Genomic DNA, 16439 nt, shown 5'->3' on the forward strand with positions numbered 1-16439 from the left:
TGGGACATTTCAAATAACTATTTATAAAAAACTAAAATTTTTAAAACCCATTAATAAAAGAAATGAAATTGCATAGTTTTCTTGGAGCTCAAAAACACTTAAAATGTTGTTTTTATATATGTAATGAAAGTCTTAAAATTGTGAGCCACTTAAACTCTAAAAGCAAGTTCGTGCAATTTATTACAGGGCGCAGGCGACAAAATTATTACTTATAATAATTAAAGCCCTCGCAAACCAAATACGTTCTTGTATTCTCGAAAATGTCACGTTCAGAAATCAAAATTTACCGATAAAATTTCTTTTGAAAAACCACGCACCAAAAAGACGCTACCGAGAAAGTTTTTCATATAAAAACTATGTTTCAGTGTTTTTTGTCGTTCTGTCGTCGGTCGTTGGTTTGGGAAAGGCTATCTTCAAATTCCAAACCCAGCATAGCGCATAGGTCGCCTAGTACTTAAAATAAATCAGATGTGAAATCGCTGATCGATTTTTGGAACGTTCCTTTTCGTCATTAACCGACAATTTTCCCTTTCGTGACTCAAATTCAGAACTCTTAAATTTTTATAAAATTTTCACAGAATTTGGCAACTTCAGGCATATTTGTTCAAATAAACATTTCCTTCGATTAGTCCTATAAATTAATGCTCCTAAACTTATAATTTTGTTTTTATTTACAGCAAATCAAAGACGAAATTGAAAGTCAATCAAGACCAGTATCATCATGCCTTGAGCAAATTCGCCAAATTGTACTCACCGGTGGTGATGTACTTTCAGCACCAGAAGTTACAACTCTAGAAAATTCTGGTCGAGAACTTAGATCACGTGTTGATCGTGCCAGTGATCGTACTCAACGTCTATTAAAACGTTTGGAATCTGGCCGTGACGAGTTGCACAAACTCCGATCTGAACTAGATGTCTTTTCAAGTTGGTTACAAACAGCCAGAAGGACACTGGAAGACAAAGAAAGATCCTTGTCTGATTTGGCACGACTCTCAAGTCAATCAGACTCTATTCGAGAATTTGTTAGCGATGTAATTGGCCATCAAGCCGATTTGAGATTCATCACCATGGCAGCTCAGAAATTCGTCGATGAAAGCAAGGAGTTTTTGGTTGTATTGAATGATTTCCGTACAACATTGCCAGAAAGATTGCCACATGTAATTCCACTATCAACTGCAGAGAGCCCAATTCGTGAGGAAGTATCATATGTTTCGGCTCAATATAAGGATCTTATGCATCGTGTTAATGCCTTGTCAGATCGTCTATCCGGTTTGGGTGGACGACAACGCGAATACCAAGATGCTTTGGAGAAGGTTAATGATTGGTTGCGTAGTGTTCAACCACGTGCATCGCAAATTCTCAACGACCCAGTTGGTGCTGATCCACAAACCGTTCAAGAGCAGATGAACGAGGCAAAGGCCTTGCACAATGAATTCATGTCACAAGGAAGATTGGTAGAGAATGCTCAACAATCATTGTCAGCTTTGTTGCGCTCACTTGGAGGCCAATTGAGTCCAACAGAAGTGAATGCTTTAGAGATGCCAGTTGAAGAAGTTGTCGACAAATATAACCAACTTCTACAAGCTCTAGGTGATCATTGCAAACTTCTTGACACTGCTTTAGTCCAATCACAAGGTGTTCAAGATGCTTTAGATAGCCTAGTTGGATGGGTCAATCAAGCCGAAGACAAATTCAAATTACAATTCCGTCCAGCATCTCTGATCAAAGAACGTCTGCAAGAACAAGTTCGTGAACACAGATCGCTCCTATCCGATCTTCAATCACATCAAACTAGCATTGATAGTGTAGCTTCTTCTGCACATCATTTAATGAATACTGCATCGAATGCACGAATTGCCAAGAAGGTTGAAATCAAACTTAACGATGTAACGGTTAAATTTGAGAAATTACTTGATAAGGTCGTTAAACGTGGAGAATTCCTTGATGATACTTTCCAACAACTCAACAAATTCAGTGAAGAAACCACAAATGTCGAACAAGAGGTGGTCACACTGCAGGAGTCTCTTGATAGTAGGGAATTGAGCCAGCTTGGTACTGAAGATTTAGCTCGCAGAATGATTGAACTATCACGTAGAAAGGATAAGATAGCTCCTCTATTTGAAAACTGTGTCAGTGATGGCAAAGAATTGGTTAGTCTTCGTGACGTAACTGACACTGGAGTTGTAAGAGATCGTGTCAAGGCACTTGAATCACAATGGCGAAACTTAGACATTACTTTGGAAGAAAAAGCCAAGCTTTCTAAGCAAAAAGCTGAACAACAAATTGCTTATGAAAGCCTTAAGGATCAAGTACTTTCGTGGTTGGCAAGCATTGAAGCCAGAACAAACTCATTGGCTCCAGTTGCTGTTGATTTGGATATCATCCGTCAGCAAGCTGAAGAACTCAAACCCATTGTCAAGGACTACAAAGACTATGCATCAACTATTGATAAAGTCAACGATTTGGGTGCCCAATACGATGCACTAATTCGTCCAGAAAGCCCAGGACGTAAACGTTCCGCTTACAGCCCCATTAAACGCGTAAGTCCACTTCGACGAATGTCTGGAGATGCCAGGAGTCCAAGTCCAACTAAGGGAGGTGTTCTGTCGCCACTATCACCTGGATCCAGTGGATTTGGTAGCCGCAGATCTTCTCAGGATGGATTCCAGCTTTCCGAATTGTCACCGATTCAACAACAATTGAGTGAAATCAATAACCGTTACAGTCTTATTGGGGTTCGTTTGAATGATCGTCAAAATGAACTGGACAGTTTAACTGATGAAATTAGAAAACACAATGATAGTCTAAAGAATCTATCATCATTCTTGGATAGAATTCAAAGGCAAGTGCCCAAGGATTCAATTGCCAACAAAGAAGAAGCTGAAAGAAGTACTAAACAAGCCAGGAAGATTCTCGAGGATATGTATGAAAAACAGAGTTTATTGGATTCAACTAAGGCTCAAATTAAAGATCTATTACGTCGCAAACCTGATGTTCCTGGTGCTGAGCAATTGCGTCAAGAACACGATAATATTGTTGAAAAGTGGAGGAATATCAATGACCTTTGCAAGAGTCGCATTAACTTCTCCGAACAATTGCGTGATTTCTTAGACACACACGATAACTTGAAGAATTGGCTCAACAGCAAGGAACGTATGTTAACAGTTCTGGGACCAATTTCATCCGATCCCAGAATGGTTCAAAGCCAAGTACAACAAGTTCAGGTGCTTCGTGAAGAATTCCGTTCTCAACAACCACAACTAAGCCATTTGCAAGAAATCGGACATGAAGTCCTCGATCACCTTAAAGAATCATCACCTGAAGGACAAGCCGTTGCAAAGAAACTCCATGAAGTTCAAAGCAAATGGGATGATCTGGTTGGACGTTTAGATGAACGTGCAAATAGCTTGGGTGGTGCAGCAGACAGTAGCAAGGAGTTTGATGCAGCAATTGGTCGTTTGCGTGACGCCTTGGTAAACATCAGTGATAATTTAGATGCTCTACCAGTCGATGGAGATTCACAAGAGAATCTACGTAAAATCGAAAACCTCGAAAGACAGCTTGAAGGTCAAAGACCACTCTTGGCCGATGCTGAACAATCAGCTGCAGCTTTGTGCAATATCTTGGGAGATCCAGCTTCACGAGCTGATGTCAACGGCCGAGTGGCTGCTTTGGAAAAACAATATCAAGCTTTGCAAAAGAAATTGGACACCAAGAAGGCTGAAACCGAATCGTCACTTAGAGACGGCCGTCAATTTGCCGAAAGTTGTTCGAAGACACTCGGATGGTTGTCAGGGGAATTGGCCAATCTTACAGATCGTCTTTTGGTCTCAGCTCACAAGCCAACATTACAACATCAAATCGATACTCACGAACCAATTTACCGTGAGGTAATGGCTCGTGAACATGAAGTTATTATGCTGATCAATAAGGGTAAGGATTTGAACAGCCGCCCTGGAGCAACCCAAGACCGTGGTGTTCAACGTGATTTGGAACGTATTCAACAACAATGGGATAAGTTGCGTCGTGATGCTGTTGATCGTCACACTCGCCTGCAGACTTGTATGGAACACTGCAAGAAGTATTCACAGAGCTCAGAAACCTTTTTATCTTGGTTACGTGGCGCTGAAGACAAACTCGCCGATCTGAGACCTGGAGTTCTTAATAAGGCTCAATTGGAGCTTAGACTTCGTGACTTACAAGCATTCCGAAGTGAAGTATGGAAGAAAACTGGAGAATACGAAAACACCAAAGGCTTGGGTGATACATTCCTTGCCAATTGTGATGTCGATAAAGATCCAATCAAGGCAGAGCTGCAAGACATGAAAGAACGATGGGAGAAACTCAACAACGATTTGCTTTCACGAGCTCAAGAAATCGAGACATGCTCTCGTCGTCTGGGAGATTTCAATGATGAACTAAGAAATCTCGATCACTCTGTGGGTCGCTGTGAAGACCGTTTAGCTGCCCATGATGCTTTGGGAGGTGCCGCCAAAGATGCCAAGCTTCTTGATCGTGTCAAGGCCATCAAAGAAGAAGTTACTTACCTCAAAAAACCATTGCAATCACTACGTGCTATGGCTAAGGACATTTCATCCGAAGCCCGAGCCGCTGGTGGTGATGCTGATCACTTAACCGACGAAGTTGACGGTGTTGATGATAGAATCTCAGAGCTTTTGTCACGTTTGAATGATCGTTGTGGAGAGCTACAATCGGCAGCTACAGCTGTATCCCAATTCAATGAACAAGTTAAAAATTTGGGCGTCGATTTGACTGAGCTAGAGAATGTGGTTGAGAATCTCTCACCACCAGCACGCGAAATCAAGGTTGTGCAAGCACAAATCGATGAAGTAGCTAGCATCCAAGACAAATTGGATCGAATGGCCGATCAGTTGGGAGCAGTTGAACGTTCAAGTGAGGTCTTAGTTGATTCTGGATTTTCTCCAGACACTGTCCAGACAAGAGAACAAGTTGCTTCTTTGAAGAAGACTTTAGGTCGCTTGGAGAATCGTACCCGAGATCACGAAGATGCCTTGCAAGTTGCACTTAAAGATCTTACCAAATTCTATGACCTTCAATCGGGTGTTTTGGAAGACATCAAGGATATCAGCGACGAACTTAAGAGAATGAAGCCAGTCAGCTCCGAACTTGAACAAATCAGAGTTCAACAAGAAGATTTTAGACGTTTCCGTGATCGAAATGTCGAGCCATTAAGTCACAATGTTGACGAAGTCAATCAATGTGGCCGAGATTTGGTTCGATCTGCTTTAAGTGGTGTTTCTACAAATGCCATTGAGAAAGATTTGGAAAAATTGAATGATCGTTGGAATGATTTGAAGGAACGTTTGAATGAACGTGATCGACGTTTGGATGTGGCTCTGTTGCAATCTGGAAAATTCCAAGAAGCTTTGGATGGACTTTCCAAATGGCTGGGTGATACAGAAGAAATGGTTGCCAATCAAAAACCACCAAGTGCTGATTATAAGGTTGTGAAAGCACAACTGCAAGAACAAAAGTTCCTCAAGAAAATGCTTTTGGATCGTCAAAATTCCATGTCGTCCTTATTCAATTTGGGACAAGAAGTTGCTGGCAATTGTGATTCATCGGAAAAGGCTGGAATCGAACGACAATTGAAGGAACTTATGAATCGTTTCGATGCATTAACCGATTCTGCTCAACAACGTGAAGAAGACCTCGAACAAGCAATGGAAGTTGCCAAACATTTCCATGACAAATTTACTCCACTTAATCAATGGTTAGATAATTCAGAACGAGCTATTAAGAACATGGAATTAATTCCTACAGATGAAGAAAAAATTCAACAAAGAATCCGTGAGCATGCTAATTTGCATGATGAGATCATAACAAAGAAGCCAGACTTTTCCGAATTGGCTGATGTTGCTGGTCAACTTATGCACTTGGTCAGTGATGAAGAAGCTGTTGGATTGGGTGAGAAAGTTCGCGTTATCACCGAAAGGTATACAACTTTGGTTGATGCTAGTGATAATGTTGGACAGCTTTTGGCTGAATCAAGACAAGGTTTGAGACATCTTGTGTTAACCTATCAAGATCTGGTTGCATGGATGGAAAATATGGAGAAACAACTTCAGCGATTCAGGGTGGTGCCTGTTCATACAGAAAAACTTCTTGAACAAATGGATCATTTGTTGGAATTGAATGAGAGCATTGCAAATCATGCTCCAAATGTTGAATCGACTGTTGATGCTGGTTCCGAACTCATGAAACACATTTCCAACGATGAAGCATTGCAACTTAAGGACAAACTAGATTCACTTCAACGTCGTTACGGTGAACTAACTAACAAGGGTGGAGATCATCTTAAGAATGCCCAAAATGCCTTGCCACTTGTGCAGCAATTCCATGACTCACACAACCGTCTTATTGACTGGATGCAAGGTGCTGAAAGTGCACTATCAACAAGTGAACCTCGCCAAAATGATATCTTGAGGCTGGAGGCTGAGTTAGCTGATATGCGTCCTGTTTTGGATACAGTCAATCTTGTTGGGCCACAATTGTGTCAAATTTCTCCTGGAGAAGGCGCTGCCACTATTGAAAGCTTAGTGACAAGAGACAACCGTCGATTTGACTCGATTGTTGAACAAATCCAACGAAAGGCCGAACGTCTTCATCTTAGCAACCAGCGTGCTAAGGAAGTCACCGGAGATATTGATGAACTACTTGAATGGTTCAGAGATATGGATGCCAGTTTACGAGAAGCTGAACTACCTGGAATGGAACCAAAACTTGTTCGCACACAACTTCAAGAGCACAGATCAATTAACGATGATATTTCCAGTCAAAAGGGTCGCGTTCGTGATGTAACAGCTGGAGCAAAGAAAGTTCTCCGAGAATCGCCACAAAACGAAAACACTTCAGCATTGCGTGAGAAGTTGGAAGATCTCAAAGAAGTTGTTGATACTGTTGTACAATTGTGCGGAGAACGTTTGAGTGTCTTGGAACAAGCTCTACCTCTATCCGAGCACTTTGCTGACTCTCACAATGGCTTGGTAGTGTGGCTAGATGACATGGAACAACAGATTTCAATGTTGAGTATGCCTGCTCTGAGACCAGATCAAATCACAGCTCAACAAGACAAGAACGAACGTCTTGTTCAATCTATTGCCGAACATAAACCACTTTTGGATAAACTAAACAAGACTGGTGAAGCTCTGGGAGCAATTGTTTCCGAAGATGATGGCTCGAAAATTAATGAAATCTTGGATTCAGACAATTCTCGTTATGCTGCACTTCGAACTGAGCTGCGTGAACGTCAACAGGCTCTGGAGAATGCCCTTCAAGAATCAAGTCAGTTCTCTGACAAGCTTGAGGGTATGCTCCGTGCATTGGCCAACACAGTCGAGCAAGTTAATCATCTTGATGCTGTTTCAGCTTTGCCAGTTAAGATTCGAGAGCAAATTGATGATAATTCAGCAATAGCTGATGATTTGGACAAACGTACCGAAGCATTTGCCGCCGTCCAACGGGCAGCAAATGATGTCATTGCAAAAGCTGGTAACAAATCTGACCCTGCGGTGCGTGATATCAAGAAAAAGCTGGAGAAACTCAATAGCTTGTGGAATGATGTTCAACAAGCTACCAAGAAACGTGGCAATTCTCTTGAAGATGTGCTTAAAGTTGCTGAAAAATTCTGGAAGCAGTTGAATGCAATCATGAAAACGCTGAAGGATTTGGAAGAAACTCTTTCTTCTCAAGAACCTGCAGCTGCTCAGCCACAAGATATTAAGAAACAACAAGTTGCACTTCAAGAAATTCGTCATGAAATTGACCAGACTAAGCCAGAAGTCGAAGAAGTTCGTCGAACTGGTAATAATTTGATGTCATTATGTGGTGAGCCAGACAAACCTGAGGTCAAGAAACACATTGAGGACCTTGACAATGCTTGGGATAACATTACTGCCCTATATGCCAGACGTGAAGAAAATCTTATCGATGCCATGGAGAAAGCAATGGAATTCCATGAGACTCTTCAAAATCTATTGAAATTCTTAACTAAAGCCGAAGAACGTTTTGGTGGCTTGGGACCTGTGGGTTCTGATATTGATGCCGTTAAGAAACAAATTGAACAATTGAAGCGTTTCAAGGACGAAGTAGATCCGCATATGGTCGAAGTAGAAGCACTAAATAGGTAATGTGATTTATTTTTTCAAATTAATTTGCAAATTTTATTTATATACTTTTGTTTCCATTATACAAAACACATATTTATTTTTATATATTCTTTATTTTGCTCTCGAAACGATTCACAAATAATTTCAATCAATCAATCAATCAAATCAAAATATATTCACCTGCAACAGATCTCTGGAAAGGCAAGATTAATTACTAATTTATACAAAAGAAACAAAATTTATTCATTGATACTCATAGTTTTGTTGATTGTGTTACTCGTACTTGGTTGCATGATATTTTTTACCAAGTGCTTTTATACATAAGATTTTTTTCCTAATTAAGTAATTTGTGTGCAAGCAAGCAGCTAAAGGACATCATCTTTAAACATTATGTTGTCTTCGTCGTAAAAAATTCATTTTGTTAAACAAAAATCATTAGTACCTTGTTCAGGCTTGAACTATCACGCAACATGACACAAGCTTCAGTTCAAGATGTCAAAAAAAAAAACATTTGTCATATCATTTAAATAAATTCAACGAGTACCACATTGTAAATGCTTGACTTGTTGCTTAAATGAATTTTACAGTGCATTAAAAATACAAAGCAGCAGCATTTTTTGTTTAATGGCGCCCAACGTAGGATCTACTTAAAAAAAAAAAACAGTGTTTCGTTAAGTTTGCGTCTTCTTTTAAGTACACTTTTTGCAGGACCCAATATTAAGATTAAATAATAAACTTACTTCATTTTAAATTTTAAAATATTATTTTGTAAAAATGTTACTTGTATTCTAATTATATGTTCCTGACTATTGTTGTATGCGTATTTAATGTTTTTAATCGCTCCTGATTTACAACAATTTCATCGAACACTTTTTGATTTTGAATATTTTTTTTTGTCTTTTATTGGCGCCCAACGCATAACTGATTTTTCATATTAACAGTACAGACAGAATTCACTACACTAGTTTTTAACTTTTGTATGGTCATAACTTTCGTTTTGAGCCATTTTATAAATCTCAACTTTTTTTGATGGCGTTCGCTTCCAAAGATAATCCTTTTGTTAGTTTTGTCGAAAGGCTAACCTTCTCGTGATGCAGTTTGCGGCTATTCCCAATAGTGTCGTGACTCGGGAATGCTTATTAGTATACCCTTGATTTCAATTTCGAAAATACTTTTAAGTACAGAGAATCTATCTTCAGCCGCGCTTCAAGAATGTCACATGCTTTTCCGACTCATTTTGATATTCAGTTCTTTTTCCTTAGACAGATGCAACGATGTAAAAATAAATTCCCATATTAGAGCCTCACTGTAACAACATTTTTAAAGCTTATGTATCAAATTAAGCTTTTAAATTATGTAATTGCTTTAAAGCTTTTATTAAAAAAAAAAAATAAAAGTTGTTCCCTTTTTGAAAGCTTATTTTATAAAATTAAATTAACGGTTTTTGCATGTATTTTGAAAATTTTGTACCGTTTTTGTATGTGTTTCTAATTATTGTGATGTTTTGAGAAATATTTTTCTTTTGAAAATCATTAAACTAAACTATTTTTTTTAAGAGCAAACCAAAACTAACTTTTACAAATATATTTCAACAGACAAGCATCCGAATTGACAGAAAGAACATCTCCAGAACAAGCAGCATCGATCAAAGAGCCATTGGCAACAGTCAATCGCCGATGGGAAAATCTATTGCGTGGCATGGTTGAGCGCCAGAAGCAATTAGAACATGCACTTCTTCATCTTGGACAATTCCAACATGCACTGAATGAATTGCTTGTATGGATTGATAAAACCGACAAAACTTTGGATCAACTCAAACCGGTAATTTTATAAAAAAAAAAACTTAACGAAACAAAAACTTCAACCATTCAATTTTTTTTCCAGATCCCTGGTGATCCACAATTACTTGAAGTTGAACTTGCTAAGCTAAAGGTTCTTGCCAATGATATTCAAGCTCATCAAAGTTCTGTAGATACCTTAATTGATGCCGGACGACGGCTCATTGAATCCGAAAAGGGTTCTGTTGAAGCTTCTGCGACACAAGAGAAACTGCGCAAGCTTAACGATGAATGGCGTTCATTGATTCAAAAATCTTCAGATCGCCAGCATGAGCTTGAGGAAGCTTTACGTGAAGCTCAAGGCTACATTGCCGAAGTTCAAGACATCTTAGGATGGTTGGGTGATGTAGATGGTGTCATTGGAATGAGTAAACCAGTTGGTGGACTCCCAGAAACCGCTACCGAACAACTTGAAAGGTTTATGGAAATCTACAATGAATTGGAAGAAAATCGTGCCAAGGTCGAAACGATACAAGCTCAAGGCCAAGATTATATCAAGCGTCAGAATCAAATGAAAGTACCTTCGAGCAATCTTCAACACACATTACGAACACTCAAACAACGCTGGGATGCAGTACTATCGCGAGCTTCTGATAAGAAAATCAAACTCGAAATCGCTCTCAAAGAAGCTACTGAGTTCCATGATACACTGCAGGCATTTGTCGAATGGCTAACTCAAGCTGAGAAACAACTGAGTACTTCGACAGCTGTATCAAGAGTTCTGGAAACCATTCAAGCCCAAATTGAAGAGCACAAAATACTCCAGAAAGACGTCAGTACTCATCGTGAAGCTATGCTTCTGCTAGACAAAAAGGGAACACACCTCAAGTACTTTAGTCAAAAACAAGACGTCATTTTAATCAAGAATCTCCTAGTTTCTGTTCAACATCGGTGGGAGCGCGTTGTTAGCAAAGCAGCTGAACGCACTCGTGCCCTTGATCACGGCTATAAGGAGGCTCGTGAATTCAATGACGCCTGGGCTGGTATGCTTCAATGGCTACAAGAAGTCGAAGAAATACTCGATCGACTTACCGAAGAAGCAGCTGCATCCAAGGATCCTCAAAAAATAAAGAAACACATTCTAAAATTGAAAGAAACACATCGTCAATTGAATGGCAAACAACAACAGTATGATGGAACAATGCGTGCTGGAAAGAATCTCATGGATAGAGCACCAAAATCAGATGAACCAGTTTTGAATAAGATGCTTATTGAACTTAAAGAGACATGGACTCGAGTTTGGTCAAAGAGTGTCGATCGTCAGAGGAAATTGGAAGAAGCCCTCTTGCTGTCTGGACAGTTCTCTGAAGCTTTGCAAGAACTTTTGGACTGGTTGAAGAAGACAAAATCTCGCCTATCCGACAATGGACCTGTTCATGGAGACTTTGAGACTGTTAGTGGATTGTGTGATCATCACAAACATCTTGAGCAAGATCTTCTCAAGAGACAAGCTCAAATGCAAGGTGTTATGAAGTCCGGACGTGATTTGGAAAAATCACCTAGCAATGCCGATATTGCCAAATCTCTTGATGAATTACAATCTCTTTGGGATGATGTTAAAGAATCAACATCCAAACGTGGTGATCGATTGAGACAAGCATTGAAAGATGCCGAACGTCTTAATACTGGTGTGCAAGCACTCTTCGATTGGTTGGATCATGCTGAGAACAAACTTCGTTATGCCAAAAATCCACCCGATGATGAGAAGATTGCAAGAGATTTGCTCGAAATTCACACAGACTTCATGAAAGACTTGCGAAAACGTGTTGTTCAGAAGGAAGAGACATTCACACTTGCCCAAGAGATTATTGACAAAGCCTATCCAGATGCCATTCCAATCATTAAGAATTGGTTGCAAATTATTCAAACCCGCTGGGATGAAATCTCCCAATGGGCGGTTAATCGCGAAGCAAAACTTGAACAACATTTGCAATCGCTCAAGGATCTGGATGAGAATATTGAAGATCTCTTGGCATGGTTGAATGGTCTCGAGTCTACATTGCTTAGTAATTGTTCTATCTCTTATTTGAATTGTGGAATTACAATTAATGATTTTTTTTGTTTGTTTAGATCTGGAACGAGAACCATTACCAGAAGAAATTCCACCATTGGAAAAACTCATCGAAGATCACAAAGAATTCATGGAAAATACTGCACGTCGTCAGCTTGAGGTGGACAGAGCATGCAAACCTAAACAACTGCCTCCTGGAAGCCGAGACGTTCGCAAAATGTCACGCAATGCAAAGACACCAGTGTAAGTACAAAATCTTTATCAAACTCAAAAATGGGATTCTATATTGAAAAATTGATACATCAATTATTTTATTTTTGAAATATTGAATCGTTTTTATTTTTTTAATTTTTTATTTCTTTTGTATATTGGTTATTATTTTCATTTACTATTTTGTTTTTTTATTATTTCTTGTCTTTGTGAATTCTACTGTCGACATTATATTGTGTTTCACTGCACTCTTTTCTACCACGAACACAATCAACCTGGATATATATTATCAATTCACACAAATCAAAAAAATTGAAAATATTTTTTTATTCTTTGTTTATAAATGTTTGTATATTAAAAAATAAAAAAAAAATTGAAAAACATGGGTTAAATATAATACAGTCGAGGATCAACGCACGATCTACGCGAACAATCTCCAGATGCCGGCGCAATGAGACGGCAAAGGTTCGTTTTAACTAAAACACACAAACCAAAAAAAAATTGTATAATTTACTAAACGACTGCCCATTTATCACTAATTTAATGTTTAAATATTACCTTTTTTATAACATCCGCAAAGCATATAACATATTTAATTGTCTAACCAGTGTCAATAAAATCATACATGTTGTTAATGGTATTTAACTATTTAACAACTTTTTCATTTTGTATGTCATTTTTCAGTGACGATAAGGTAAAACCATACAAATGATGAGTTTAGATTTGTATTAACATTATATAGTATTGAATTAAATAATTTAACAAGTATTAAAAATTTGTTTTTAAAATATTTTCTAATTTATTTAGAAAATTATTTTAAAAAAATTAAACTTTAAAACTAACATTTGGGTGGAGTGATTTAGCTCTGCGCTGGTGCCATTTGAAACCTTAATATTTTAAAAATTCAGTCATATAAAAAATTTCTATAGAGCCTAATGTTATCTCTTCAAAACAGACATCTACCTTTACAGTCTCCATCACTTTATTAAAAACTCCGACTGGTCTAAATAATAAGGACCATTCTATCAATCGTATCATAGCCACCTTTACCTTTGAAATCCATTCTTTTTACTTACTGCTCTTTAAGGCTATAAGGCAACTGATATTGCATATTTGAATAGGATTGAATTTACAAGGAAGTGTGTTTCCTTCACCCTAATGTACATATCTATAAATAAATGGGATCCAAAAGGGTCTCGCGTTAAAAAATCCAAACTCATCACTTTTACTTAGGGACATAGTAATATTATTGATTAAACTGAACACCGTTATCACAAGATTTGGATTCCATTGTAATCTTTGCATATTACTCAAAAGTTTGATAGTTTCAATCAGTCCAAATGGACGATTTTTATAGTTATGACGGTGTTCTATTTAATGTTTTGTCATCAGAAAATTTAAAACAATAATGAAACTAATGCATCTTGTCTCGTGATGACTTGACACTGTGAAAATAATGTACAAATTTATTGTGTCTAATGTTTTTAACTTCTAACATGTTTGTGTTGTATCTTTAATATAGATGTTCTGTATATATATTTATTTTCTAGTATAAGCAAACTAAACTCTTTCAATCTAACAAGACTTATAGTCTTTATGAAACCTTCTACAAAACTGCTTTTCTGCTTCTCTATTTCCACTCATAATTTCCTCTAATTCTCATTTTGTTTATTTGTTTTTGAATTGTTTGTTGTATGAAGTTTTACTAATCAAACATTTTTATTTTTTCAATAGCTTCAAGGGCTCTCGTGATCAAGGCTTAAACATGCGCAAGCAAAGGTTAGTACATTTCAAGTTTAAACACTAAAATACATTTTTGCAATCGGCTGCTTAACTACCAACCAAATAATGCAAAAAAAGAATATAAATGCATGAAAATAAGCTTCCATAATAATAATGATTTTATGGAAGCAGATTTTTCCTAATACTATCTCCTTTTTTCTTAGTTTTTGATTTGATTTTTCATAATTTCTGTTTCATATTGTTTTTTTTCTATTTTGTTTCATGTAAAAATTTGTGTGTTGTGTGCTTTGAATTCGATTTACCATTAGTCGTGTGACACCAAGTCGTGAGACACCCGATAGAGATCGCTTGCCTCACTACGGTCCAAGATTTTCACCAAGGTAAGGGCATGTCCATAAAGTGTATGGTATGAAAATTAAAAAAGATTAAAAAAAAACAGAAAATCCAATAAATCTCTCTAAAATTTTAAGTCAATGTCGAGTTTGTTCTTATCATTTTTGCTGTAGAATATTTTTTATACTTACATCCAACAATAATCTTGCTTTATTTTTATTTTTTCATAATTTTTATTTTGCTATAAAAATTATTATTTATTTTTCTTAATTTTTAATAAAAATATAATTATCCATTTAGTCATGTGCCTGAAGCAGAATTCCGTTCGCCAAGAGCAAAACTTCTATGGGACAAGTGGCGTCACGTGTGGTTGTTGGCGTGGGAACGTCAACGTCGTCTACACGAACATCTCGTTTATCTACAAGATGTTGAACGAGTTCGCCGCTTCAGCTGGGATGATTGGAGGAAGAGGGTAAATCATAAACAAGAAATTATTGTTATTTTATGAAATCTAATTTTTACATCTTTGCAGTTCCTTAAGTACATGAACCACAAGAAATCAAGGTTAACAGATCTCTTCAGAAAAATGGACAAGGACAACAATGGTTTGATACCACGTGAGGTGTTTATTGATGGAATTCTTAGCACCAGTAAGTTTTTGGAATTTCTCAAAATCCTTTTTACCCAGTTTTGAAAATACATTTTTTTGTTCCAATAGAATTTGACACATCTCGAATGGAAATGGGTGCTGTAGCAGATTTATTCGATCGCAATGGAGAAGGACTCATCGATTGGCAGGAATTTATTGCGGCACTTCGACCAGACTGGCAAGAGCGTAAACCAGCAAATGACTCTGATAAGATTCATGACGAAGTTAAACGATTGGTTATGCTTTGCACGTGTCGACAAAAATTCCGTGTTTTCCAAGTCGGCGAAGGCAAGTACAGGGTAAGTCGAATAGTTTTTTATTTGTGTTTTTTTAACAAAAAAAACTCGATATTAAATACTTTCATTTCATTATCTCTAGTTTGGCGATTCGCAGAAACTACGACTCGTCCGCATCCTTCGTAGCACTGTGATGGTGCGCGTTGGAGGTGGTTGGGTAGCATTGGATGAGTTCTTACAAAAGAATGATCCTTGTCGAGGTAAGTTTTCATCAAAAAAAACAAAAAATTTCAAACAAAATTAGTCTATTAAAAATACATAGTTAAAAAATATTAATCAACCAAAGGAAATGGTCATTTAATACAATAAATTTAAAACAATAATTTTTTTTAATATAATAATATATCTAGCATATTATTCTAATAATAATAATTTATATTGTTCTAACGAAATTTAAAAACAAAACAAAAAAAAAAACAAAAATTAATTTCTTACAAAAATTAAAAACACATGCATAGATTTTAATATTCATCACAAATGCGTTATTTCATTTTATTATTCTAATGCAATTAACATTTTTGTCGAGCTACTTTTTGTGGGGTACAAGTAAAAAATTTAGTTTCGAAATTAAATTCGATCAACAAAAGAATTCATTTCACACTCATGCTTTATATCATAAAAATAAATCAGATTCAAAACATTCTGTGTAGGAAGGTGTGCCAGTATATAAAAAAAAAACTTAATTTCATATTAATAAAACATAATATTAAAAAAAAACATTATTTCAAAGTAGGTGCTTGCACATAATGAAAACAAAAAAATAGGTGCTTTACTACTCACTTAAAATTATTTTAAAAAAAAAATATGAATCAACTATTAATGTGTATACGAATTTTACAGAGAAATATGATAGTTTATTATTTTAAATTAAAAAAAAAAAATAAATAAATAAAAATTAAAAACGATATATAATTTTTAATCTATTTTATAATAAAATTTTTAACATTTCTATTTTCACGCTCCAACGAACGGTTCGTCTCAAATTAAATTTGAATATAAATAAAATATCGTTTTTATTCCATTTCAAAATTTTGATATTTTTTATCCATATTTTTCCTCTTTAATTATTTTTTGTTTTTTCCAAATTCGAAATTAATATTTTATTTTGTGTTTTTTTACCATATAACTAAAAAAACCAAACAAAAATTATAAATACTCTGATCGACTGTCGTGTATTTTATTATAAATTGATTTTTCTGTAAAATTATC

At 36.5% G+C, this 16439-nt stretch overlaps 1 protein-coding gene across 50 annotated transcripts in view; it reads left to right on the forward strand.

Annotated features, from left to right (window-relative positions):
• Nucleotides 1-16439, forward strand: part of LOC129918675 (dystonin) — a 195978-nt gene that overhangs the window by 167206 nt on the left and 12333 nt on the right. For 26 of the 50 annotated variants that reach the window (XM_055999327.1, XM_055999329.1, XM_055999330.1 and 23 more), the window contains 12 exons: nucleotides 678-8167; nucleotides 8340-8351; nucleotides 9746-9971; nucleotides 10035-11994; nucleotides 12059-12242; nucleotides 12612-12674; nucleotides 13944-13988; nucleotides 14261-14332; nucleotides 14586-14757; nucleotides 14818-14935; nucleotides 15004-15233; nucleotides 15313-15430. In XM_055999327.1, coding sequence (XP_055855302.1) covers nucleotides 678-8167; nucleotides 8340-8351; nucleotides 9746-9971; nucleotides 10035-11994; nucleotides 12059-12242; nucleotides 12612-12674; nucleotides 13944-13988; nucleotides 14261-14332; nucleotides 14586-14757; nucleotides 14818-14935; nucleotides 15004-15233; nucleotides 15313-15430 — 10690 coding nt within the window. The remainder of the gene's footprint in view (nucleotides 1-677; nucleotides 8168-8339; nucleotides 8352-9745; nucleotides 9972-10034; nucleotides 11995-12058; nucleotides 12243-12611; nucleotides 12675-13943; nucleotides 13989-14260; nucleotides 14333-14585; nucleotides 14758-14817; nucleotides 14936-15003; nucleotides 15234-15312; nucleotides 15431-16439) is intronic. The other 24 variants (XM_055999346.1, XM_055999339.1, XM_055999304.1 and 21 more) reach the window with 6 other exon arrangements.

The sequence above is a fragment of the Episyrphus balteatus genome, chromosome 4 (genome assembly GCF_945859705.1).
Source record: "Episyrphus balteatus chromosome 4, idEpiBalt1.1, whole genome shotgun sequence".
In the NCBI taxonomy this organism is placed as follows: Eukaryota; Metazoa; Arthropoda; class Insecta; order Diptera; family Syrphidae; genus Episyrphus; species Episyrphus balteatus.